Below are 20,748 nucleotides of genomic sequence, written 5' to 3' on the forward strand. Positions count from 1 at the left end.
TCTGGTCAAGGTCTAGGGCAGCTCCGAAGCCCCAAGCCCGCACCAGGGGCAGCTGGCTCTGTTGGGCTGCCAGCAGCACAGCCCAGAGTGGGCTCACATGCAAAAGAACAAGACGAGTTTTACGAACCATACTTATTATTAGGGCCAAAAGCCAAAAAAGAGGAGGAGGGGAGGAAGAAAAATCAACAATTCTCTTACTGTTTGATGATGGAACTTTGCAAAAGAACTAATTAGCACCTCTGCAAAGCCCCTGGAAAATACAAACACTGGCTTTTCTCACAACCCCTGGGGTCTCAGACACCCAGTAGGAATTAAAGGCACCAAGAAATAAAAGTGATTCGTCACAGGGGCTGGGGAGAGTCACCTTGTGATGCTGAATCTGCCAGGGCAGAGGGAGGGATGGTGAGGCAGGACCCAATCCAAATCTCCCCTAAAACCCAAAGTGAAATAGATTGCCCTTGTGCACATTTTCATATTGTTGGGGAGGCTCAGAGATAATCAGTATGTCCCTGGAGTAAAGAGAAACAGCTTCTAATACACATTTCTTTTTCAGTTCCCTGGTATCTAAAGTGTTGATAGCTGAAGTAATTGCAGAAAGTCAGGAAGAATGAGCCAACACTCGAGCCCTCAGTCATTAGCAGAGGTTGGGACTAAGGTCTGCAATGGGAGACACTGATTTGCTCCCTCCTGCCTCCCTGCCATTCTCAAAGCCAACTACTTTATTTAATTTAATTCTGGTGATTAGGAGCTTCTCTCGTCCATGAACACTGTATATCAAGCTTACCGGCATTACTGACTGTCTGAATATTGTCTAACTTCATTCTATCTTAATATTCATGCCTAAAAATGTCAACAGAGTTTTTGCAGGTTGGCCAGGGACCTGACTTCCCGGCTACTGCCTTCTATCTTTTTTTTTTATTATTTTTTAAGGATTTTATTTTATTTATTCATGAGAGACACAGAGAGAGAGGCAGAGTCACAGGCAGAGGGAGAAGCAGGCTCCCCAAGGGGAGCCCGATGCGGAACTGGATGTGGGATCATGTCCTGAGCTGAAGGCAGCTCAACCGCTGAGCCATCGAGGTGTTCCCCGGCTACTACCTTTTAAATAAACTATACAAGATATGTCCATCTCTTTGGTTTTCCATTCTCAAAGGACACCTCTTTGGGAGTCAGGGATACATAGCTTGTTTTATAGAAGTTGTTTACAGCACACAGAACGCCATGAAAATTATTCTACCAAATATTACCCTGAAAAAATTCACCAGGTGGCTTTGGTTTTCATATAAATGGCATGCAACAGTCAGGAAGGGAAAGTATTAAGAGGTAGAGTAAGCCCTCTTATGAATAAGTCCCCTTATAAATAAATAAGCTTATTACTAAAACTACAGTTAACCATAGCCTCCTGTACAAATCACATCCGTAGGAGAAATGATGGGGTAAAACAGCCAATAAAATGTGGTCAGGAGAGTAATTCAGGTGTAATATTGGCTGTAATGAAAATACCAGAACTCAATCACTGAGCTTATTAATTACATCTAAGTGATGGCTTTAGAGCATTTTGACTTTTTTTTCTATCCAACTTCTCTTTTGTTTATGCTCTCAAGACCTACGCAGACATCAGATTTGTGCAGGCAAACCAACCACAGACATGATGCCGAAAAAGCATTTAAATGAAATGTGTTAATCAAGTTCGGTGGAATTTTATCACATTTTTGCTGAGTGTTTATATCTGAATTCCGCAGACGTTATTTTTAAATAGACTTCATCATTAACACCACCTATAAAATATGAACTGGCTTTAGGAAATTAAGGTTTTTCATAAAATCAACAAATCTCTGTAGAATGTCCAGGTGACCTACTCCAGCAGAGCGATGTCTTTTATAACTGGCATGGAAATCAGCTGGGGAGCTGTTCTCCCCAAGGAAAGAGAAGAGCACAAATATTAGAAGAAAGGCTGGTTCTCTAATTATATGGATAGCATCAATTTTATTTACCCTGCTCTTATTGTAAGAGCAGGGCCAGGGGTGAGCCCTGGAGTCATAATTCTGTCACTTTTCATCTGTGGATCTGAGCAAATCCAAAAACTTCCTCAGTCTGATTTTATGTCCATGAAATGGAAACCAAAAAAAAACCTTCCCTATCAATTGTCAGAAAATTCAAGTGAGATAATGCTGGAGAGATTCTGTAGGTCAACTGTAGATGCATAGACACAGAAACATTGTTACAGAGAATTTGCAAAGTGCCAAAAGGCCAACAAATGCAAGGAACATTCCTTCACTGGACACCCAAAGAACCATTCTGAGCTTAGGGGCAGGTGATCCTCTGTTTAATGAAGAAACTTCTCAGGAAGGCCACACTTTAAGGACTATGTGCCATCATCTGACAGGACGTAGCAGCAAAAAACCTGAGAATGCCCACTGTCTGTATTTCCAGCTGATCTCAGTTGACAAAGCATCAACATGACCTCGGTGCAAACACCTGCTACTTTATAATCGTCTGAACCTTTGGCAGGTCCCATGACTGATTTTTCTCCACTTTTATCAATCATGACAGAGAGCTTTGAGAAAGTGAACTTTCAAAAGAGGATCTATGGTGAGGGGGGTAGTATTGGTAATTCTTAGTTCCCTAAAAAGGCCAAGGCCAAGTTGGTTTCTTTCAATTCCACTAGTTTGATGTCTTCTAGGGACCATGTCATGATTCCAAGGAAAAGAATCAAGGACCCTGTACCAGGACATAGTTTTCACATCAGACTCTGTTGTTGGCCTCTTGCTCTGTCCAAGATGGAAATGGCCCAGAAATCTATGAAAGGGAATACACAGGCTGTTCTAAGTACCCCTCTGAAGCTATTAAAAAATCAAAGTGAACATTTCTAAGCCATTATCAGATCTGTGTTAAGTTTTAAAAAGGAGGTTGGAGTCTTGGAAAAGAAGGAAAAGAGAGGGGAAAAATATTGAGTACTTTGGGTCCCGGAGAGCAAAAGAATGAAACTTTACTTACATGTGCTGTAAGTTGCTGTTTTTCAGAAATGCTTTATGAGCCACAAATTTTAATCCAGAGTCCACAATCGTCCTAAGAAAGCATATAATTGCACATATGTTAGAACGAAATGGTGAAGCCCACTTGATTATAACAGTGCATTAGTAAAAGTTCTGAGACAAGGTAGAAATTGTTGAGTACTCACAGATTCTTCAGTCCTGCATAAGCTTCAACATCATCTTCATTGATGATTTCCAACCTTTTCTGATTGGCAATGTAACTGCAAAAAACACAGAGAGTGAAAACCCATCAGTCAGAATGCAGACAGTACATAAAAGAACGAGTAACTTCTATCCTACCTCACCAGGGTGGTGAGCCCTCCCCATCTACCTGAACCCCACCCTTTTTCTTAAAATACAGCAAAAGGAGGAAAAACTGAAATGTGGCTAAGAAGAAACCATGATTGAGTAGGTTTCAAGATCAATGACAGGTTCACCAAGTTTTCTTTTTTTTCTCAATCTTGTATCACTTTCAACTAACAAATTCAGTCTGCCTCCCCTTTCAAGGCATCCCCTGTAAACAGAGAGCAAAATAACCTGGAAACGTATCTGCTACCACTCAAAAGTGTTTCATTCTTATGGTGATGGCTACAGGGCTGCTGGCATCATCACATGCAAGACAGATCACATCTTTCTGCACACACCAAGACAACCTGTCACTCCTTCTTTTTACCTCCTAACACACCAAAGCAAATTCTCCTCCCCGTTCTGTCCCCCTTCTCCACTCCCTCCCTTTCTTCCCACTCCCTCTTTTCTTGGCCCAGTATCCCCCTTTATCTGCCTCTGTCACCACTAATACCAATTGCTCCTTCCAGGAACCTACAGTTCACAAAGCCCACGTGGCTCCAATGCGCTTTCTGTAGGAACCCTCCTCTTCCCCACCCACCAGACCCTCAAATACAGGAGGAAAGTGACGGCTGGCAGGACAGAGAATCCCATCCCTCTGGTCATGATGAGTGGCTCAGAGATATACATGTGGCCTCAAGCAGACCAATGAGAATTTTCTCTAAAATTGAATAGGTGATTCGAGACAGAGAGACACTCTTAACCTGGGACCATAGCTGAAAAGATTATACAGGCCCAGCGCCTCCACGAGAAATTTTTCTGCCACAAGGAAAGAGACTATCTAACAATGAAGTCAGCACATGGAAGGAAAAAGAGCTATGAGATAAAATAAGACAGAGAACCCTGAAAAATGCCTATTTGAGCCTTTGGATCCAGATAGCTCTGAGGTTACATGTCACTAACGGAAGTTTGATATGAATTTCTGTCACTTCCAACCAACAAAATCCCTGGTAATACAAACACAGAGCTATTACAACTACCATGATGGAATTTCCTTGTGCTAGTTATCTGAGTAGCTGTCTATTTATTTTTCTTAGGTCATAACCTATTTAAAGACAACTGGATACTATCTATAATTCTTAATATGCACCATAGCAGCTAGCAAAGTACCTTGCACAAGGTAAGTATTCAAAAGATAAAGGGTACATAGATAGGTGGATGGGTGGGTGGGTGGGTACATGGATGGATGGATCGATGGATGGACAGACTGACATATGCATGGGTCCCTTCTACACTATCCAAAAAAGAAAAAAATAGATGTCAAGATGTGTGGTAAGAATTGGGGCACCACTTTGGAAAATAAATTCTAAAAATAAAGAAAAGAAAATGTTCTGAGAGAGCAAAATCACACCAAACAAAAATAATTTTCAAAGCATCCAAATAAACATTGTTCTCTGTTTCATAAAAAATCAGCCTCCAAGAGGAATATCTGGGTGGCTCAGTGGTTGAGTATCTGCCTTTGGCTCAGGTCATGATCCCAGGATCCTGAGATCAAGTTCTGCATTGAGATCCCCACAGGGAGCCTGCTTCTTCCTCTGTCTATGTATCTGCCACTATGTCTCTCATGGATAAATAAAAAAAATCTTGAAAAAAAGCAGCCTCCAAGATAGAGCATCTTCTGCTCAAATATCTTTATTTTCCCTGATATCTTGGGCCTGGGACTTAGTAAATGTGCAGGAAGGATCCATTCCCTTCTCTCCTACTACTCTGGGAGGAAACACTTTTAAGACTCCTAATGCTCAATTTTCAACATCAAGATTTTTTATGAAATGTTTCTAAATCATCACACTTTAGATTATTTAAATTATTCCACTAATATTTTCAATAGATACCACAGTGACCTCCCTCTTCTAAATTATCTCCCGATAAGAACTTCATTCCAGGGACCCCCTAGATATTAATGCTTTTTTAATGTAACTGGCAGCAAAAAAGGGCAGAGAGCATGGGCAAGGTTTCCTTTGCAGTCACAGCCAGGATTTCCAGAGAAGTCTGTTCCTGCCTTCCAGCTGTACTAGGGGGATGTCTGTCACTGTTCTGAAATCTTCTAAGAGTTTTTCAGCTCTCTTGGTGGGATCATCATTGTATCCTCCATACTTACGACAGGGCCTCGATACTCAACAGGTACTTAGTCAACATCTGTGGCAAAGAGCATTTATCTTTAGCTTTTCTTTTAGTTATTGATGGCCTTTGTTTTTTTTATTTCATTAGTCATGGAATTTTTTAATCTATAAACTCCCCAGTTTTATTCAATAAAATACAATGAGCTAACATAAATTAGAATGGCGGCATGGCTGGGTGGCTCAGCGGTTGAGCGTCTGCCTTTGACTCCGCAGCGTGATCCCGGACTCCCGGGATCAAGTCCTACGTCAGGCTTCCCTGCATGGAGCCTGCTTCTCCCTCTGTCTGTTTCTGCCTCTCTCTCTCTCTCTGTCTCTCATGATTAAATAAATAAAATCTTTTTTAAAAATTAGAATGGAGGACACAGAAGGAAAAAAAGGCAGAGATATCAACAGAACTAGGAATTAGGTTCAAAATACATATGCTTGTTAGTAAAGGGCACTGGGCTTAATTCTAAGCTTTCCAGTCACTGATACCGTAGAAAAGAAGAAAAAGGAGATAAATTTCATTGGTGGTAAATTCACAGTGTTCAGGAGATGAAAATATGTCAGACATTAAGCAAAGCATAACAGTTTTTGGACCTAAGACTGGACAGGAGATTTTTCTGAAAAACCATAAAAAGAACCATGTGAAATTATGAAAAAATGGTCACTAGAGAATACTCTTCTACTGTGGAGGTAGCAACACCCTGGATAAATCATGAATGTTTCTCCTAATCAGAATGGAAAAACCAACAGAAGAACTGGATTAAAAGGTGGCTCAGCGCCCTCCAGATGCCAAGAACTGCCCTTCGTAAATTACCACCTGCAGAGATAACCGCAACATAGCTGCTGGCTATAAACTGCTCATCCATTCTACACACCCCTTCAAGACACTTTTCTCAGCCAGCATGAAGTGAGGAATCACAGGATTAGAATGGAAACCAGTGCAGGTAATAACCGACAATTCACAGAAGGGAAACTCAGCAGCCAAGAAACAGATTAAAAGCTGCCCATCCCACAAGGAATCTGAAATGCAAATTAAAATAAGGACATACCACTCCTCTCCCATTAGTTGAACAACATGTTTAAAGTCTGGCAATATAAAGCATTTCTAAGAATGTGGGGAATTTCTTTTACATTGTCGGAGGCAGTGTAAATTGGTACAATCACTCTGAAGAGTAGTTTATCCTGGAAAATGATACATCAACACACTTTACAACCCAGTAATCCCATTTCCGGATATTTACCTGAGAAAAATTCTTACACATGCACACACAGAGACATATACAAGAATATTTACTGTAATAAAGTCAGAATTCAAAGTCAGAAACAACCCAAGTGTGCAATAATTAAGAAACAGAGAGGGCGCCTGGTTGGCCCAGTTGGAAGAGCATGCAACTCTTGATCTTGAGGTCATGACTTCAGGACCCACGTTGGGTGTAGAGATTACTTAAATAAATATTTTTTTAAAGAAAGAAAGAAATATAAAACAACCAGAGGAGAAGTAAGAAGAGGTTGGGGAAAACAGGTGTCGGGATTAAGGAGTTCACCTGTCATGATGAGCATGGATGATGTATGGAAATGTTGAATCACTATGTTGTATACTTGAAATTAATATTATACTGCATGTTAATATACTATAATTAACATTTAAATTTTAAAAAAAAATAAACAGAAAAAATAAGGTTTAATTGAACTAGATCTTTGTATTTTAGTAGAAAGAGATCTTCATGCTAAGTGAGAAGGCAAAATAAGCAAAATTGCACACAGATATGTACATATGATGTATAACAATTTTTGTGAGCTTTAAAAAACGCACAGAAAACAACATCACTTAATGCTCACAGTCTAGGATATTTGTCAAGCCTAAAAAGAAGACTAAAGGAAGGCCACCTTGGGAAAAGAGGATGGATTTGGGATTTAAAAAATTAAACTATTTCTCTTATTAAACTAGAAAACCACTCTTATTAAAAGAGAAAAGACATAACAAAAAACAGACAAAAACGTCGTGTTGGTTCTGAATGTAAGTACACAAAGTATTTTTATGTCGTTATATTTTTTTTTGAAATTTTTTAATTTAGGAAGAAAAAAGAAAGAAGGGAGGAAGGAAAAAAGGGAAGGAGAGAAATGGAAAAAGACAGAGAAAGCCATACAAATGAAGTAACTGCAGGGAAGCTGGACCCCAGAGCTTTGAAGTTACAAGGCCAAATATACTTGGGCTCTTGGTTCCCTGGACCATGGAAAAGACAGTCTGAAAACCTTCTGCTCTCTGTCCCAGAGCCCTGGACAGGAACCAGCAGACAAAGGAGCATGTTGGGCTGCCCCCTACTGGTGATTTCCAAGTGCCTCCAGCAAGACCTTGGCAACACAGGCCTTTTGAGCTCTCCCACTCACTGGAGCCACCAGTAATGCAGCAGCTGTGGAGACCGTTCCAGGGTTAGGGAGGAGAGAGAAAGTGGCGACCAGGGCACACAACTGGAAGGTGTACATCCAGGCAAGGCTTTCCCATCACTCCAGTCAAAGTGCTGTGAAACTATGAGGGCTCTTGACTGAGTCAAACTTGGCTTAATAAAAGCACGTCTCCAAGAAAGATGTCATTTCCCCTCAAAGCAGTGGGAAGGGCCACCAGTTTGGCGCAAGCCTTTCTCAGGGGCTTTCTCTCTGTGACAACCCCTAACTCCTCTGACCTATGCCCACTGTTCTGGAAAACTGAGGTCCCAGAGGTTTCAAGACACAAGACATCCACCCTGAGCCCATGTCCCAGCACCTACCTGTCTGATAAGAAATCTCATATGAGTTCAGCAGAGCTTTGATATCTCACAGAAAACTAAGCCTCTGCCATCCTAACCTGCAGACCCTGCCTCGATTCTCTTTTAGGCAAGTCAGCAGACTTTAAATGGTGACACACAGATGCAGCAGGTTTGGGTTTCTTTCATTTGATACTCTTTAACATTTTCTCCATGTATCTCCTTGGCCTCTCAGCCCCTGTGGTGCCCCCCCTCCATCAGTCATCTGCCTAGACTGTTGTCACTGTTGGCCTGCAACCCTCCTGTTTTGTCCAAATATGCCTTCTTTCTTTCTCAAATCTAAATACAGGACCTTGTATTATGAGGGTTGTTTTCATTGTTGCTTTTCACTTTTGCTACATTCCAGAATCATTGCCTATTGCCCTAAAAGCTGAATTGTGTATTCAAGGGGCTTTTCAATGAATTCACCCACATCTATTCTGGGACCCTACATTACCTAGAATACTGACTGATTTCTAGGCAACACCAAAAAAGCTTTTTTCCGATCAGAATATTTTTATACCATCAGTTGGCAACCTTTTTTTTTTTTTTTTTTTTTTTAGCATTTATTGTACCATCCTAACTTTGTACTTAGGAATTAGAGAGAATCAGAATGACTGGGAAGCTCAGTGGTTGAGCGGCTGCCTTCGGCTCAGGGCATGATCTCGGGGTCCTGGGATCGAATCCCACATTGGGCTCCCTGCATGGAGCCTGCTTTTCCCTCTGCCTGTGTCTCTGCCTCTCTCTCTTCTTCTCTCTCTCTCTCTCTCTCTCTCTCTCTCTCTCTCTCTCTCCCTGTGTGTGTGTCTCATGAATAAATAAGTAAAATCTTAAAAAAAAAAAAAAGAATTAGAGAGAATCAGAACGTCTGGGAAGCTTAGTGGTTCAGCGGCTGCCTTCACCTCAGGGCATGATCCCAGGGTCCTGGGATTGAGACCCACACTGGGATCCCTGCAGGGAGCTTGCTTCTCCCTCTACCTATGTCTCTGCCTCTCTCTGTGTCTCTCATGAATGAATAAACAAAATCTTAAAAAAAAAAAAAAAAAGAATATGAGAGAATGAAGGTTCTTTTTTTTAAATTTTTTTTAAATTTTTATTTATTTATGATAGTCACAGAGAGAGAGAGAGAGGCAGAGACATAGGCAGAGGGAGAAGCAGGCTCCATGCACCAGGAGCCCGACATGGGATTCGATCCCGGGTCTCCAGGATCGCGCCCTGGGCCAAAGGCAGGCGCTAAACCGCTGCGCCACCCAGGGATCCCCATGAAGGTTCTTTATGTACCCACAACTGTATTTTTCTCTTAACCTACCTGACTCCCCAACTGAGCTGTTAAACTCCTCAGAGGGAAGGGTTCTAGGCATCTCACTGCATCTGTGCTTCCTAGCACATAGTTGATATTCTCAGGATGTCATTGACTTAAAACAATCAAACAAATCCACGGGTCCTCCACTTGGGAATTTCTTTTATCACATTGGAAAGACCAGAAATACATACACATGTGTGATAACAGGAAACAATCACATAGAAAACAAAGAAAGTAAAGACAGTATAAGAGGAAGTGCCAATTGCAAAAGCAAAATTAGTCCAATCTAAAAGCAAATTTAGATGGCAAGCATACAATATATTCAAACCAATTAATTTATTTAATGATGACAACTATTTGCCCTAGGAAGATGAGCACTGATTTGCCATTGACCCCCTCAGGCTCGAGAATGTTAAGACTACAAATGGCCTCCAAGAGTCTTCAGATCCATTGGTTCTTTTCTTTTCTTTTCTTTTCTTTTCTTTTTTAAGATTTTTTTTAATTCATTTATTCATGAGAGACACAGAGAGAGACAGAGACACAGCAGAGGGAGAAGCAGGCTCCTTGCAAGGAGCCCAATGTGGGATTTGATCCCCTGGGCCCTGGGATCATGCCCTGAGCCAAAGGCAGATGCTCAACCACTAAGCAGGTATCCCCAGATCCAGTAGTGGTCCTTGACCAAGGAGGAGGAGATGCCATCTGGGGGACAGCACTCATTGCCACAGTATTTGATAAGCAGATAAGAGAAGGGTCCAAGCAGAGGTACAAGTACCCATGCTGAAAGGACACAAAGGAAGGAACTACAAGATGTAGCTGGGCAGGTTAGCAGAGGCTTTCAGGGTGACCAGAAATGGAGGTCAGGGCTTTCAGGGTGACCAGAAAGTCGAAAGGTAAAGAATTTGAATATTAGCAAAATCCATACTATTTGCCATTTTGTTCTGTATTGTCACTAAAGCTTCTCCAGTCTCAACTTGACATCCAGGACCCTCACTAAGACATCTTCTTAGTGAATTTCTTCTCCTTACGCTTAACAAAAAGCTTATGGGTGGCTTTTCAGAAAAGAAGAGAGAGAAGAGGGAATTTTAGGGAAAATTCACAGAAACACTTCTGAATTACAGATTCCTGGAAAGGGTACTCAACCCATTTGAAAAGATTTCACATTGGTTTGAACAGCCTACCAAATAATTCCTACAGGTAATCTTCCAAAGTAACAAAGAGTGGCTTTAATGCATCTTGTCTTCATGTGTATTAGCTTAACAGCAGTATTATTCAAAAGTAAAATTTTCCTTTAGCTTACATTTTATTGCCTGAACTTTACTTTGGCAACACATCAGAAAGAAATAGAAATAGCAGTGACTATTTCTAATGGCCACTCTTCCAAATGGAATCACTTCCTGCTACCCTGGCCACCCTCCACTACCCACTACCCCCACTACTACCAAATAAATAAATAAGCAAGCTAATAGAAGTAGAATTCATACTGCCACATGAGATTGTGATGTGCACCCAGGCTTATAGCCATGGGGTGAGGCACTTCAATGTTAATGTTGATGGGATCCTCTCTGCCATAGATTTCTTTCATAAGGAATACAATAATCCTTAAAAAATACTGTCCTTGGTCTCTGGGTTCACAGCAAGGCAGCTTCAGTTTCTCAACAAAAATTCTGAGAGTTTTGAAAGTCAATCCCCAAACAGATGCAAATGATACTCTGATGGACCAAAGCAAGACTCTCAGTCTATTGCAGGAATCGACCCAAGAGATTGGTCCACTTTTTTGAGAGGTTGCATTGCCCCAACTCTGAAGACATGGATGCAGAGAAGACCAAATAATATGTTCAACCTGAATTCAAAGGGCTTACTAGTGCATGCTGATTGGCATTAGCACTTCCAGCTTCTTTTTGGCCAGGGGCATTAAGGAGCACAAGTAATTCCCTTTAGTGGAATGCTGTGGGCCAGGCACTGGGTCATCCAGGGATGACCCTTAAGGGTGCTGTCTGACACAACAATGCTACCAGGAGAGCACGCTAATTGCTTCTGCTCTTCAGAAGAGGAAACAGAGGCAAAACCATGCCAGGTCACTTCTCCAAGGTCACACAGCTGCCCAAACAAGATCTGAACCCCTGTCTACCTGCCTCTGGATTACAAGCTGGGGGCTACAGACCACACCATTACGACCGTGGACTTGCAAATCCAGCACAGAATGGTTTATAAAACTTCTACAAAATGGACCTTCAAAGATAATCAAGGCCTAAAAACAATAGTCAATGAAGAAGAATGAGGACATTTTACAGGATGGTCTCATGCATCCTATGTACATAGAGCTGTAACAGGAGAGAAATGGAAAATCTTCAGATTCTTCCACAATGCCAAGCTCTGAGAACTGCAGTTTCCTAGAAGAGCCCAACTGCCCTGGGAATTTAAGAATTCAAGTGACTGGGATAATCAGTGGTGTTGTGTGAGAGATAAGCACACTCTGCTAGCTTCACCTCTTATGAACTATACGACCAGGGACAGATCCCCATGCCTCAGTTTCCTCATCTGTAAGGATGTTAGGGAAATTAGGAGACAGCCCCATGAGGACATCTGAGGTCCCATCTGAGGACTTCAATTAATTCCAGTCATGACCAATGATCAGCAGAAGACAAAGGTTCCAGGGCTGGCCTGGTCACTACCCAGCTGCGGGGCTTCCTGTAGACTGCCTCCTGTGGCCACGCCCATGGAAGAGGACATTGGACTTGATAATGTCTCAGTTCCCTTCAGCACACACATTATAAGAAAACAGCAGCAAAATCTTATGAAGAAAAATTACTCTCTAGGTTTCTGAGTATTTATATAGCATTTTCTTCATCTCTCTCTAGCAACAGGGGCTTGCCAACAAGAAACACTATATTTTATGGCCCAAGAAATTGATTATGAAAAAAGAAGAAACCTTAAAGTTGGCTTTCTACCTAAAATATACTGGTCTTCTCCCCAGGGAATGTGAGTTTAATTGTACTGATTAGCATAGCCTTCCATACAGACTCAGGACTGGCCCCTGGCCCACAAATCATGTGACAGGTAAATCTTATAAACTGACCAGAAGTCACAGCAGTCGCATGTGGTCCAGATCAACATCCAGTCAACATGGGGTCTTTTTTTTTTTTTAAACATTTTCTTGTCTGTCTCCAACTTTTCCAAAATGGGAAGATTTCACATTTTACAATTCTGAATTTTCATATTCTTAAAAAAAACAAAAACAAAAACAAAAAAAATGAAGGTCCACCAAACTGGACTAGCATTTCTTCCTGGCAACAGTCAGGAAGAGCTGAGTAACACCGCCCCTGGAGGTTTGGGGCACATTTCCAGTTGGTCCTATTCCCGACTGCTCTCGGCTATTTCACTGCCCCATGGAAAGATTTTATGACACTTGACTTAATTCTTGCCTGTAATTTCCCCTGAGATATCAATGCTCCAACTATTCTACACCAATAGGTCACCTCCACGCACAAACATCCCTACAAGTCTCATCGAATAAAACAACACAGAGGCCCACAATAAAAATACCTCATTAAAAAACAAAATTATGTCTACCTGTCCCAGAGCTTTAGAAGCATCCTCTGTTCCTAAAAACTAAAACTGACATAAACCTAAGCCAAGTTTAATTTTATACTTGGTAGAGTGGTGAATATAATGCTCAGGAAAAGCAAGAGATGTGGGTTTTTCCTGATCAAAAACACACGGTTTTCTTTCCAACTAATTTGATATCATTGTATATTTCACACTAGGTCTCAGAGCTTTGGAGAAGTCACAACCACCTACCATGAGCAAATGGAAAGATAAGTAACTAAACATGTACAGTGACATACTTTTCCCACATTAAGTGAGGAGCCCTACGGTAGAAACGGTCCGAGAGCCAACTACTGTCAAGAAGAGGCTCAAGATAGAATCAAGCTAAAATTTTTATTGTGGGTGGGTATCCTCCAACGTTGGTCAATAGGAAGCCACCAACAATACGAGTTGGCTCACTGGGGGACTTAGGCTGCACTTTGCATCTAATTCATCCTGGCAGGCCCTCAAGGGGCCATCCCTCTTGGGGTTAGGGACTCCCCAGGAGCCTGAGCAGCCTTTTCCTCTGGCTGGGGCACAGCCTGGTCACACGTGCTCCTAACAGCTTCTAGACTAAAACCATCTCTGCTGTGCTCTGTGGGAGGAACTCCAAGGTCTCAACAGAGCATCCGCCCATGTTCTGGGGCCACTGAAGGGCTGCTTCCCTGGCAAGTCTGGATCTGCCTGCTGTTACCTCCCCAGCTCATGTGCAGCTGCGGACAGGGTGGCTTCCACCTGGATGAGCACACAGTCTGGCCTGCTAGGTCTTTATAAAAAGGATGTCAGTCCCACCATCTGCTTGTCTGGTTTCCAAAGAGAATGGATCTGGCCTTAACCAGTACCAGAAATGAGAATTTTCCAGGCTCTGGTCAGAAGAGACATCTTCAAATCATCTGTAGTCCAGCTTCTAGTCTAGCAAAGCCTGGTTCAGCAAAAGGTACTGGGGACGGGAGACCGGGCTCTTGCGTTGCATTGGTTTTATAATTCCAAGCACCGGGAGATTACATTTTGGGGCCACTTTAGCCTCCTTGCAGAATGGACGTCCTTGTCATTTCCCCCAACTGTCACTGGCTTTCTTGGTAAGAAGAAAATGAAATCTATGTCTGCGTTTTTCACAAAAGCTGCAAATTACATCACTCATTGTCCCCGCAAAAGAAATTCCTTCCAGAACATAGTGCCAGACAAAGCTATGTTCCTGTGGAATTAGTAGGCATTCTCTTTACCAATAATGAGCTTCTCTTTTCACTGCCAGGAAGTTGAGAACAAATGTTGTGCTCAGTTACAGCAACTATGTCAACCATATGAGTTAGCTGGGAGTTCTAGCCCATTTTTTCACTCCTTATTCCCTCCCTCTCATTTTTACCTTCTTGACCTTCCCATGTAAAGTTATTATCACCAGTTATTCAAATACCGATGATAAAGTGAATAATTGTGACATTTCTAGCATTCATTCAATGCCAATTAAGTGGCCATTATGAATAGGCTAAGACAATGGAATTGCCTAGAGTCGTTTTCAAGAAATGGATTAGTAAATAATTTAATCCATGATGTTTTTAGGTTTTGGAGTGATTGTTCACAAAGTCTTCTTGCAACTCCAATCCAACACATGAATAAATTATCTCGTATATAAAAAAAAAAAAAAAAAAAAGATGTTTTGGGGAGCCCAGGTAGCTCAGCGGTTTAGCGCTGCCTTCAGCCCAGGGCCTGATCCTGGAGACCCGGGATCGAGTCCCATGTTAGGCTCCCTGCATGGAGCCTACTTCTCCCTCTGCCTGTGTCTCTGCCTCTCTCATGAATAAATAAATAAATAATCATAAGAAAAGATGTCTTTTCCTCTTTCCCTGTTATTGCAGGCCAATCAATGTTTCACTTACGACTAGTGAAGTACTTCCAATGATTAGCCCAGGTCTTAAGAATTCTAAGAAGTGTTCAAGTCAGCACTAATCACAACATAACACAGTTCTGAAAGCTCTTGGACTCTCGTCAGGTCAAATCATTCCATATGAAGAGCACTTTTTGAACTAATATTTCTGCTCCAGCTTTAGGACAGATCAAGCACGGCACTGAGAAAAAAATGAGCATCAGGCATAACGTCAAGAAAAGAGAATGATTCAAGTGGTAAAATTTTAGGATCTCTGTGTGAAGGTCTGTTTTGATTTTGGCACAATTTTTCATCCAACATTTATAGGCTGTGGGAGTAAGGGGAGCGATAGAATGTGAGCAACACTTCCAATTTTATCTTCACTGGTTTCACTTCACATGTTAACCTTTAGTCATTTTTACAGAAGGTTAGAGATTACTTTCTTTGGAGTGAAACTACAAAGATGCTTCTGAAAAGGGATCCCAGTCCTAAGTGGTTGTGTAAGGCCACAATAAAGAGAAGCTATTTTGCAGAGAAGAAGTGTGAGTGCATCTAAAAATCCTAAGCAGATCTCTGATAAAAACTGTAATTCAAGGAATATATCACAGTTCAAAAGGATGTGTATTTTTGAGGTACCTACTGTTGTCAAATTCACAAGAGACCAAAGGTAAAAGGGAGGTTGCCTGGAACTGCAGGGAAGGGAGTGGGGAGTTGTTGTTTATTGGGTACAGAGTTTCAGTTTTGCAAAATGATAAGGACTTTGGAGATGGATGGTGGTGATGGTTGCATAAAGGTGTGAATGAACTTTGGCCACTGAAATGTACCTGTAAAAAATGGTGAAGACAGTAAATTTCATGTTATTTCCCCATAACATTTTAAAAGATTTGTTTTAAAGATTCTATTTATTTACTCATGAGAAACACGGAGAGAGAGACAGAGACATAGGCAGAGGAAGAAGCAGGCTCCCTGTGGGGAACCCAATGTGGCACTAGATCCCAGGACCCCAAGATCACAACCTGAGCCAAAGGCAGACATTCAACCACTGAGCCACCCAGGCGTCCCTAAAAGATCTTTTCTTAAAAAGCTTCACAATTAAAGAGTGAGAGAGACAGGTTAAAAAAAAAAAAAAGTGATATGCAAAGTAACTGATAAGCACCAGACTCCAAGGGAGCTGTTATCAACAACCTAATAAGGTTGCCTGGGTGGCTCAGAGCTTGAGCGTCTGCCTTTGCCTCAGGTTGTGACCCCGGGGGTCCGAGAATCGAGTCCCTGGATCGAGTCCCTCATCCGGCCTCCTGCATGAAACCTGCTTCTCCCTCTGCCTGTGTCTCTGCCTCTCTCTGTGTGTCTCTCATGAATAAATAAATAAAATATTTAATAAAATAAAATAAAATGGACCAGGCCTACAAAGTTGCAGAATAAAGACAGTGACCTGAATAATAGCTACATCTGAGCCCGTGCAGAGGACTGCTTGGCACACAAATGGTCAATGTCCCAATCAGGGGAGCAGTCCAGGTCCCACATATGAGAGTAATAGCAAAAAAGCAAAAAAGCAACAGTTGTATGAAAAGAACCAACGCCCTTTAACATCTGTCCTCCTAACCCCCGTGCCTGCCGGTGCCATGCTCAAGGCCGATTCTCTTGCTTCTCCCACCTCCCCTAGCCCAAGAGAGCCTACTTGCCCTCGGAATATAGTCGAGGAGAGTCATACAAAATAAAAACAGCCGAGCCTAACATGTCAGGCACTAGTGTGAACATTTCACACGAGTCAGCTCATTTTAACTTCACAAAAATCTGATAAGAAAGGTTCCATTATCGTCCCCTTTTACAGATGGGGAAACTGAGACACAGAGAGCTGTCATAACTCATCCAAAGTAGCAGACGTGGACCAGCTTCACTGGAGGGGGCGGGGTTTCAATCCAACAAGAAATCCTGACTCCCAGCCCGCATCCTTCCCCTATACAAACGCCCAAAGAAAATGAAAAATCAATTTGTTGATCCTCCTGTGCATGGTCATGGACATTTAAATTCAGTGATGTTTTAATTTGGGGAAAAAAATAATGAGGAAAGGCACTTTTTAGACACAGTCTTCAGAATGCTAGGATCCTGCTAGGGTGCCACTAAAAAAACATATTTATATATTCAACCATAATGAGCTGATTCTTAAAATATTACATTCAGATCTAGACCTTTCAGGGGGAATTTAAAAAACTGTATGGGGAAGAGAGAAAGGTGGAAGCTGGTAGCTACTGATGTTTAACTGCCCCCATTAACTGCTGGGAACATGTCTGTGCTCTGCTGGTCTGTCTGGGTCTGTGATAGCACAGTGCTTACGGTATGGTCAGGGGAAGAACCTCCACGTGCTGTCCTTGCTGGAAACAGGGACCCTCATGTTTGAGAATTCCCCTGAAGAGACGGGCATCACTGGGAGGAGCAGCCTGGCTGGGCTGCCAACCACACTGCACACTCCTTGGTCTAAGTCCTGAGCCTCCTCTATTCTAGAGCTATCACAGCCCACAGCTACACTGATGCAGAGATCAGATCCCCAAGACAGAAGCCCAGACAGCATTTTCCCTCTGCTCTGGGCAGTGTCCAGGCACATCAGTGGTCCTCTCCCTGGTGGTCCTCCAGCCAATTTTCTCCATATGAGGCAGTGCTGACAGGACGCTCTACACCTTTCCTGGTTAACTTAGTAGGATTCCAGAATTCCCTACCCCAAAACCCTGAGTGCACTTCTAATGCTTGTAGAGGCCTTTTCCATAAATCTGTCCTCCTAGGCACAGCAGGGATGGGGAAGAGGTCTGAGGCTGTCTGTGGTGGCATGGATGGGTTTTAATTGTATAGACTAGACTGTCCACAGGGCTTCGAGACAGAAGGGCTGGGGGTGACCTGGCTGGGGGCCCCCACTAGTGCCCTTCAACAGGCCAGATAGATGGTAGGAACTGGCCTAAGTCTTGTTGCCCAGGACTCAGAAAAATGCCTGGCAGGGAGGCCATGTTCAAAACATATTTTTTGATTGATTAATTGGCTGAATAAATGAATGAATTGATCAATCAATTAACACACGTATGTATAAACAATTCATTGCTGGCCTCCAGTTCAGTCATCCATGGGAAAAGATGATGTTTTCAACAAAAGATCTATTGTCTCCTGAACTGTATATAGATATAAAATCCAATGAAAGGAGAGAAAAGACATATTCTAGGGAGCTCCATCCACGCCACCACAGACAGCCTCAGACCTCTCCCCCATCCCTGCTGTGCCTAGGAGGACAGACTTATGAAAAAGGCATCTACAAACATTAGAAGTGGACTCAGGGTTTTGGGGTAGGGAATTCTGGAATCCTACTAAGTTAACCAGGAAACGTGTAGGAGCATCCTGTCAGCCCTGTAGACGCACTGCCTCATATGGAGGAACTTGGCTGGAGGACCACCAGGGAGAGGACCACTGATGTGCCTGGGGTAGACTGAGGCAAATAAAAGGGCAAGAGCATCCTCAACACACCAGAAGACACTCTCCATTGTGAGAGAGCAGTTTTGGGAAAGAATAAATGAAATGGCTAGTAAGTTATACCCCAGACAGTCACCCAGGCTTATCATGAGAGCCAACGCCTCAAACAAAACTAAGACTTTTCTCATGAGAGGTAAACATTATGTGTCGGTTCCATAATGCTCATTCCTTTTAAAAATTTAACTTTCAAAATACACATGGAGTCTAAACTATTTTCATTTGTATGTATATTATGAACATACTTCAGCTTTGTAAACATAAATAAATGGATGTTATTTATCTCAAGGGGGAATTATCTTTTTAGATTATTCAACACAATCTGTTCACCTATATACTTCTCCACTCTATTTTTAAAAGCGTCCCAATCTCGTACGTCTATCAGTTGTTTTATGATCAGTTTTGCAAACAACTATCAAAATTTCGAGATGCCCCATAGTGTTAATTATTACAAATATAAAGGAAGTCCCATGAAACATTCATAGGATCAGCCCAATGCACCTTGATTGCAAAAGCACACAAGTATATGTATCAGGTGGTACACTAAACTGGCCCTGACACATCATCTTTTTATACTCCTGATGTCTGCAGTTCTTTAAGAGAAATGAACAGCTTCTACCAGCCATGCTACAAGAAGGATAAATCACATCTGAAATCTCACACCAGAATCACTTTGTAAGTAAAGCACCATAAATGCAGTCACAGGGAAAAATGGCAATTGATCCACAGGGATAGCCATTATTAGCTATTACACAACAGAAAAAGCACAAATCTTTCTCATTAGACCTATTTGCTTGCAGGAGATCAGATGTCCCTAGAATGATTCTTTGTCCCTGGCTTAGCCTCTGCTGTTGAGCTGGTCTGTTGTGCATCTCCCATCATCTGCTTGCCCCCATCCTCCCATGGCTTCCCTGTCCCACCTTCCTGTTAGATACACAAGATGCCTCCTCCATCAAAGCTTCATCTTTCTTCCTTTCCAGCTAGCTGTGCTACTTCTCTACAGGAACTGAATTTGTTGTGGTTTTTGTTTGCTGTGGTGGTTTTGTTTTGTTTTGGGTTTTTGTTTGTTTGTTTTTGTTTTGTTTTGCTGTGTATGAACCAACATTGTGGTATTTAAATCCACAAACATCTTAACCTGATGAGTAAAAGGTCATGTCTAGAAATTTTTCTACTGACAGCCCAAAGAACAACTAGTACACACTTTTACTTGGAATTCTCCATGATATATCTGTAGGAGCATGCATGCTCCTACATCCACGTGTGTGTGTATGATGTGGAGATCTAGGACACTGTGTTAGGTGCTGGGGGAAAGCATGACCAAGATTCACATGGTCCTTGCCTCCAGGCCACTCACATCCTAGTGGTATGTACAGGTGGGTAGCCAGGAATGCATTTATGTTGCTAAGTGACCTGTTCTGAGATTGGGAAAGAGTACACGGCGGGGACGCAGCCCGGAGGTAGGAAGGCAGGGGAAAGGTGTTCCAGGCAGAGAGGCCCGCCGATGTGAAACCAGGGAGTTAAGTAAGAGCATAGTTGTATTATCTCACTGGACAAAGGGAAAGGCAAGATATGAGGCTAGAGGTTTGAATTTGAAGATTTTAAGATTCATTAAGACTTATTTCAATATATAAACAGAACGCTATCTTATTTTAAAATACCAATACAATGTGGGGGGAGCTAGGCAAGCAATTTCTACAATTCGTATGGAAAAATGATCATGCAAAAATAACTGAATATTCTGAAAGGAAAGACTAGTGAGGGCAGCCCCGGTGGCTCAGTGGTTTAGCGCCGCCTTCAGCCCAGGGCCTGATCCTGGAGACCCAGGATTGAGTCCCACGTCGGGCTCCCTGCATGGAGCCTGCTTTTCCCCCTGCCTGTGTCTCTGCCTCTCTCTCTCTCTCTCTCTCTCTCTCTGTGTGTGTCTCTCATGAATAAATAAATAAAATCTTAAAAAAAAAAAAGACTAGTGAGCAAGACTAATATTTGAAGAAAATAATAATAATTAAAGCTTTAGGAAATAAAAACTGTAATGCTGGCAAGTAAATAGACAGAGCTGATTAACACAATAGGATATATCCCAAAATGGTCCAAACTGCTAGCTGAAGTTACTGGGGGACAGGTAGAATTATATAATCTACGGTGTCAAGAGACCTGATCGGCTGATCAGCTATCTTGAAAAAGTAACAAAACTATTTTTTTGCTACTCTCTCCTTATATGTTGAAAATG

The 20,748-nt window shown here is 42.1% G+C and overlaps 1 protein-coding gene across 8 annotated transcripts in view; it reads right to left on the minus strand.

Annotated features, from left to right (window-relative positions):
* Nucleotides 1-20,748, minus strand: part of NTRK2 (neurotrophic receptor tyrosine kinase 2) — a 327,349-nt gene that overhangs the window by 296,581 nt on the left and 10,020 nt on the right. For all 8 annotated transcript variants that reach the window (XM_038526948.1, XM_038526949.1, XM_038526952.1 and 5 more), the window contains exons 2-3: nt 3,182-3,256; nt 2,998-3,069 (exon numbers count right to left, since the gene is read on the minus strand). In XM_038526948.1, coding sequence (XP_038382876.1) covers nt 2,998-3,069; nt 3,182-3,256 — 147 coding nt within the window. The remainder of the gene's footprint in view (nt 1-2,997; nt 3,070-3,181; nt 3,257-20,748) is intronic.

This window comes from Canis lupus, chromosome 1, assembly GCF_011100685.1.
Source record: "Canis lupus familiaris isolate Mischka breed German Shepherd chromosome 1, alternate assembly UU_Cfam_GSD_1.0, whole genome shotgun sequence".
Taxonomy (NCBI): domain Eukaryota; kingdom Metazoa; phylum Chordata; class Mammalia; order Carnivora; family Canidae; genus Canis; species Canis lupus.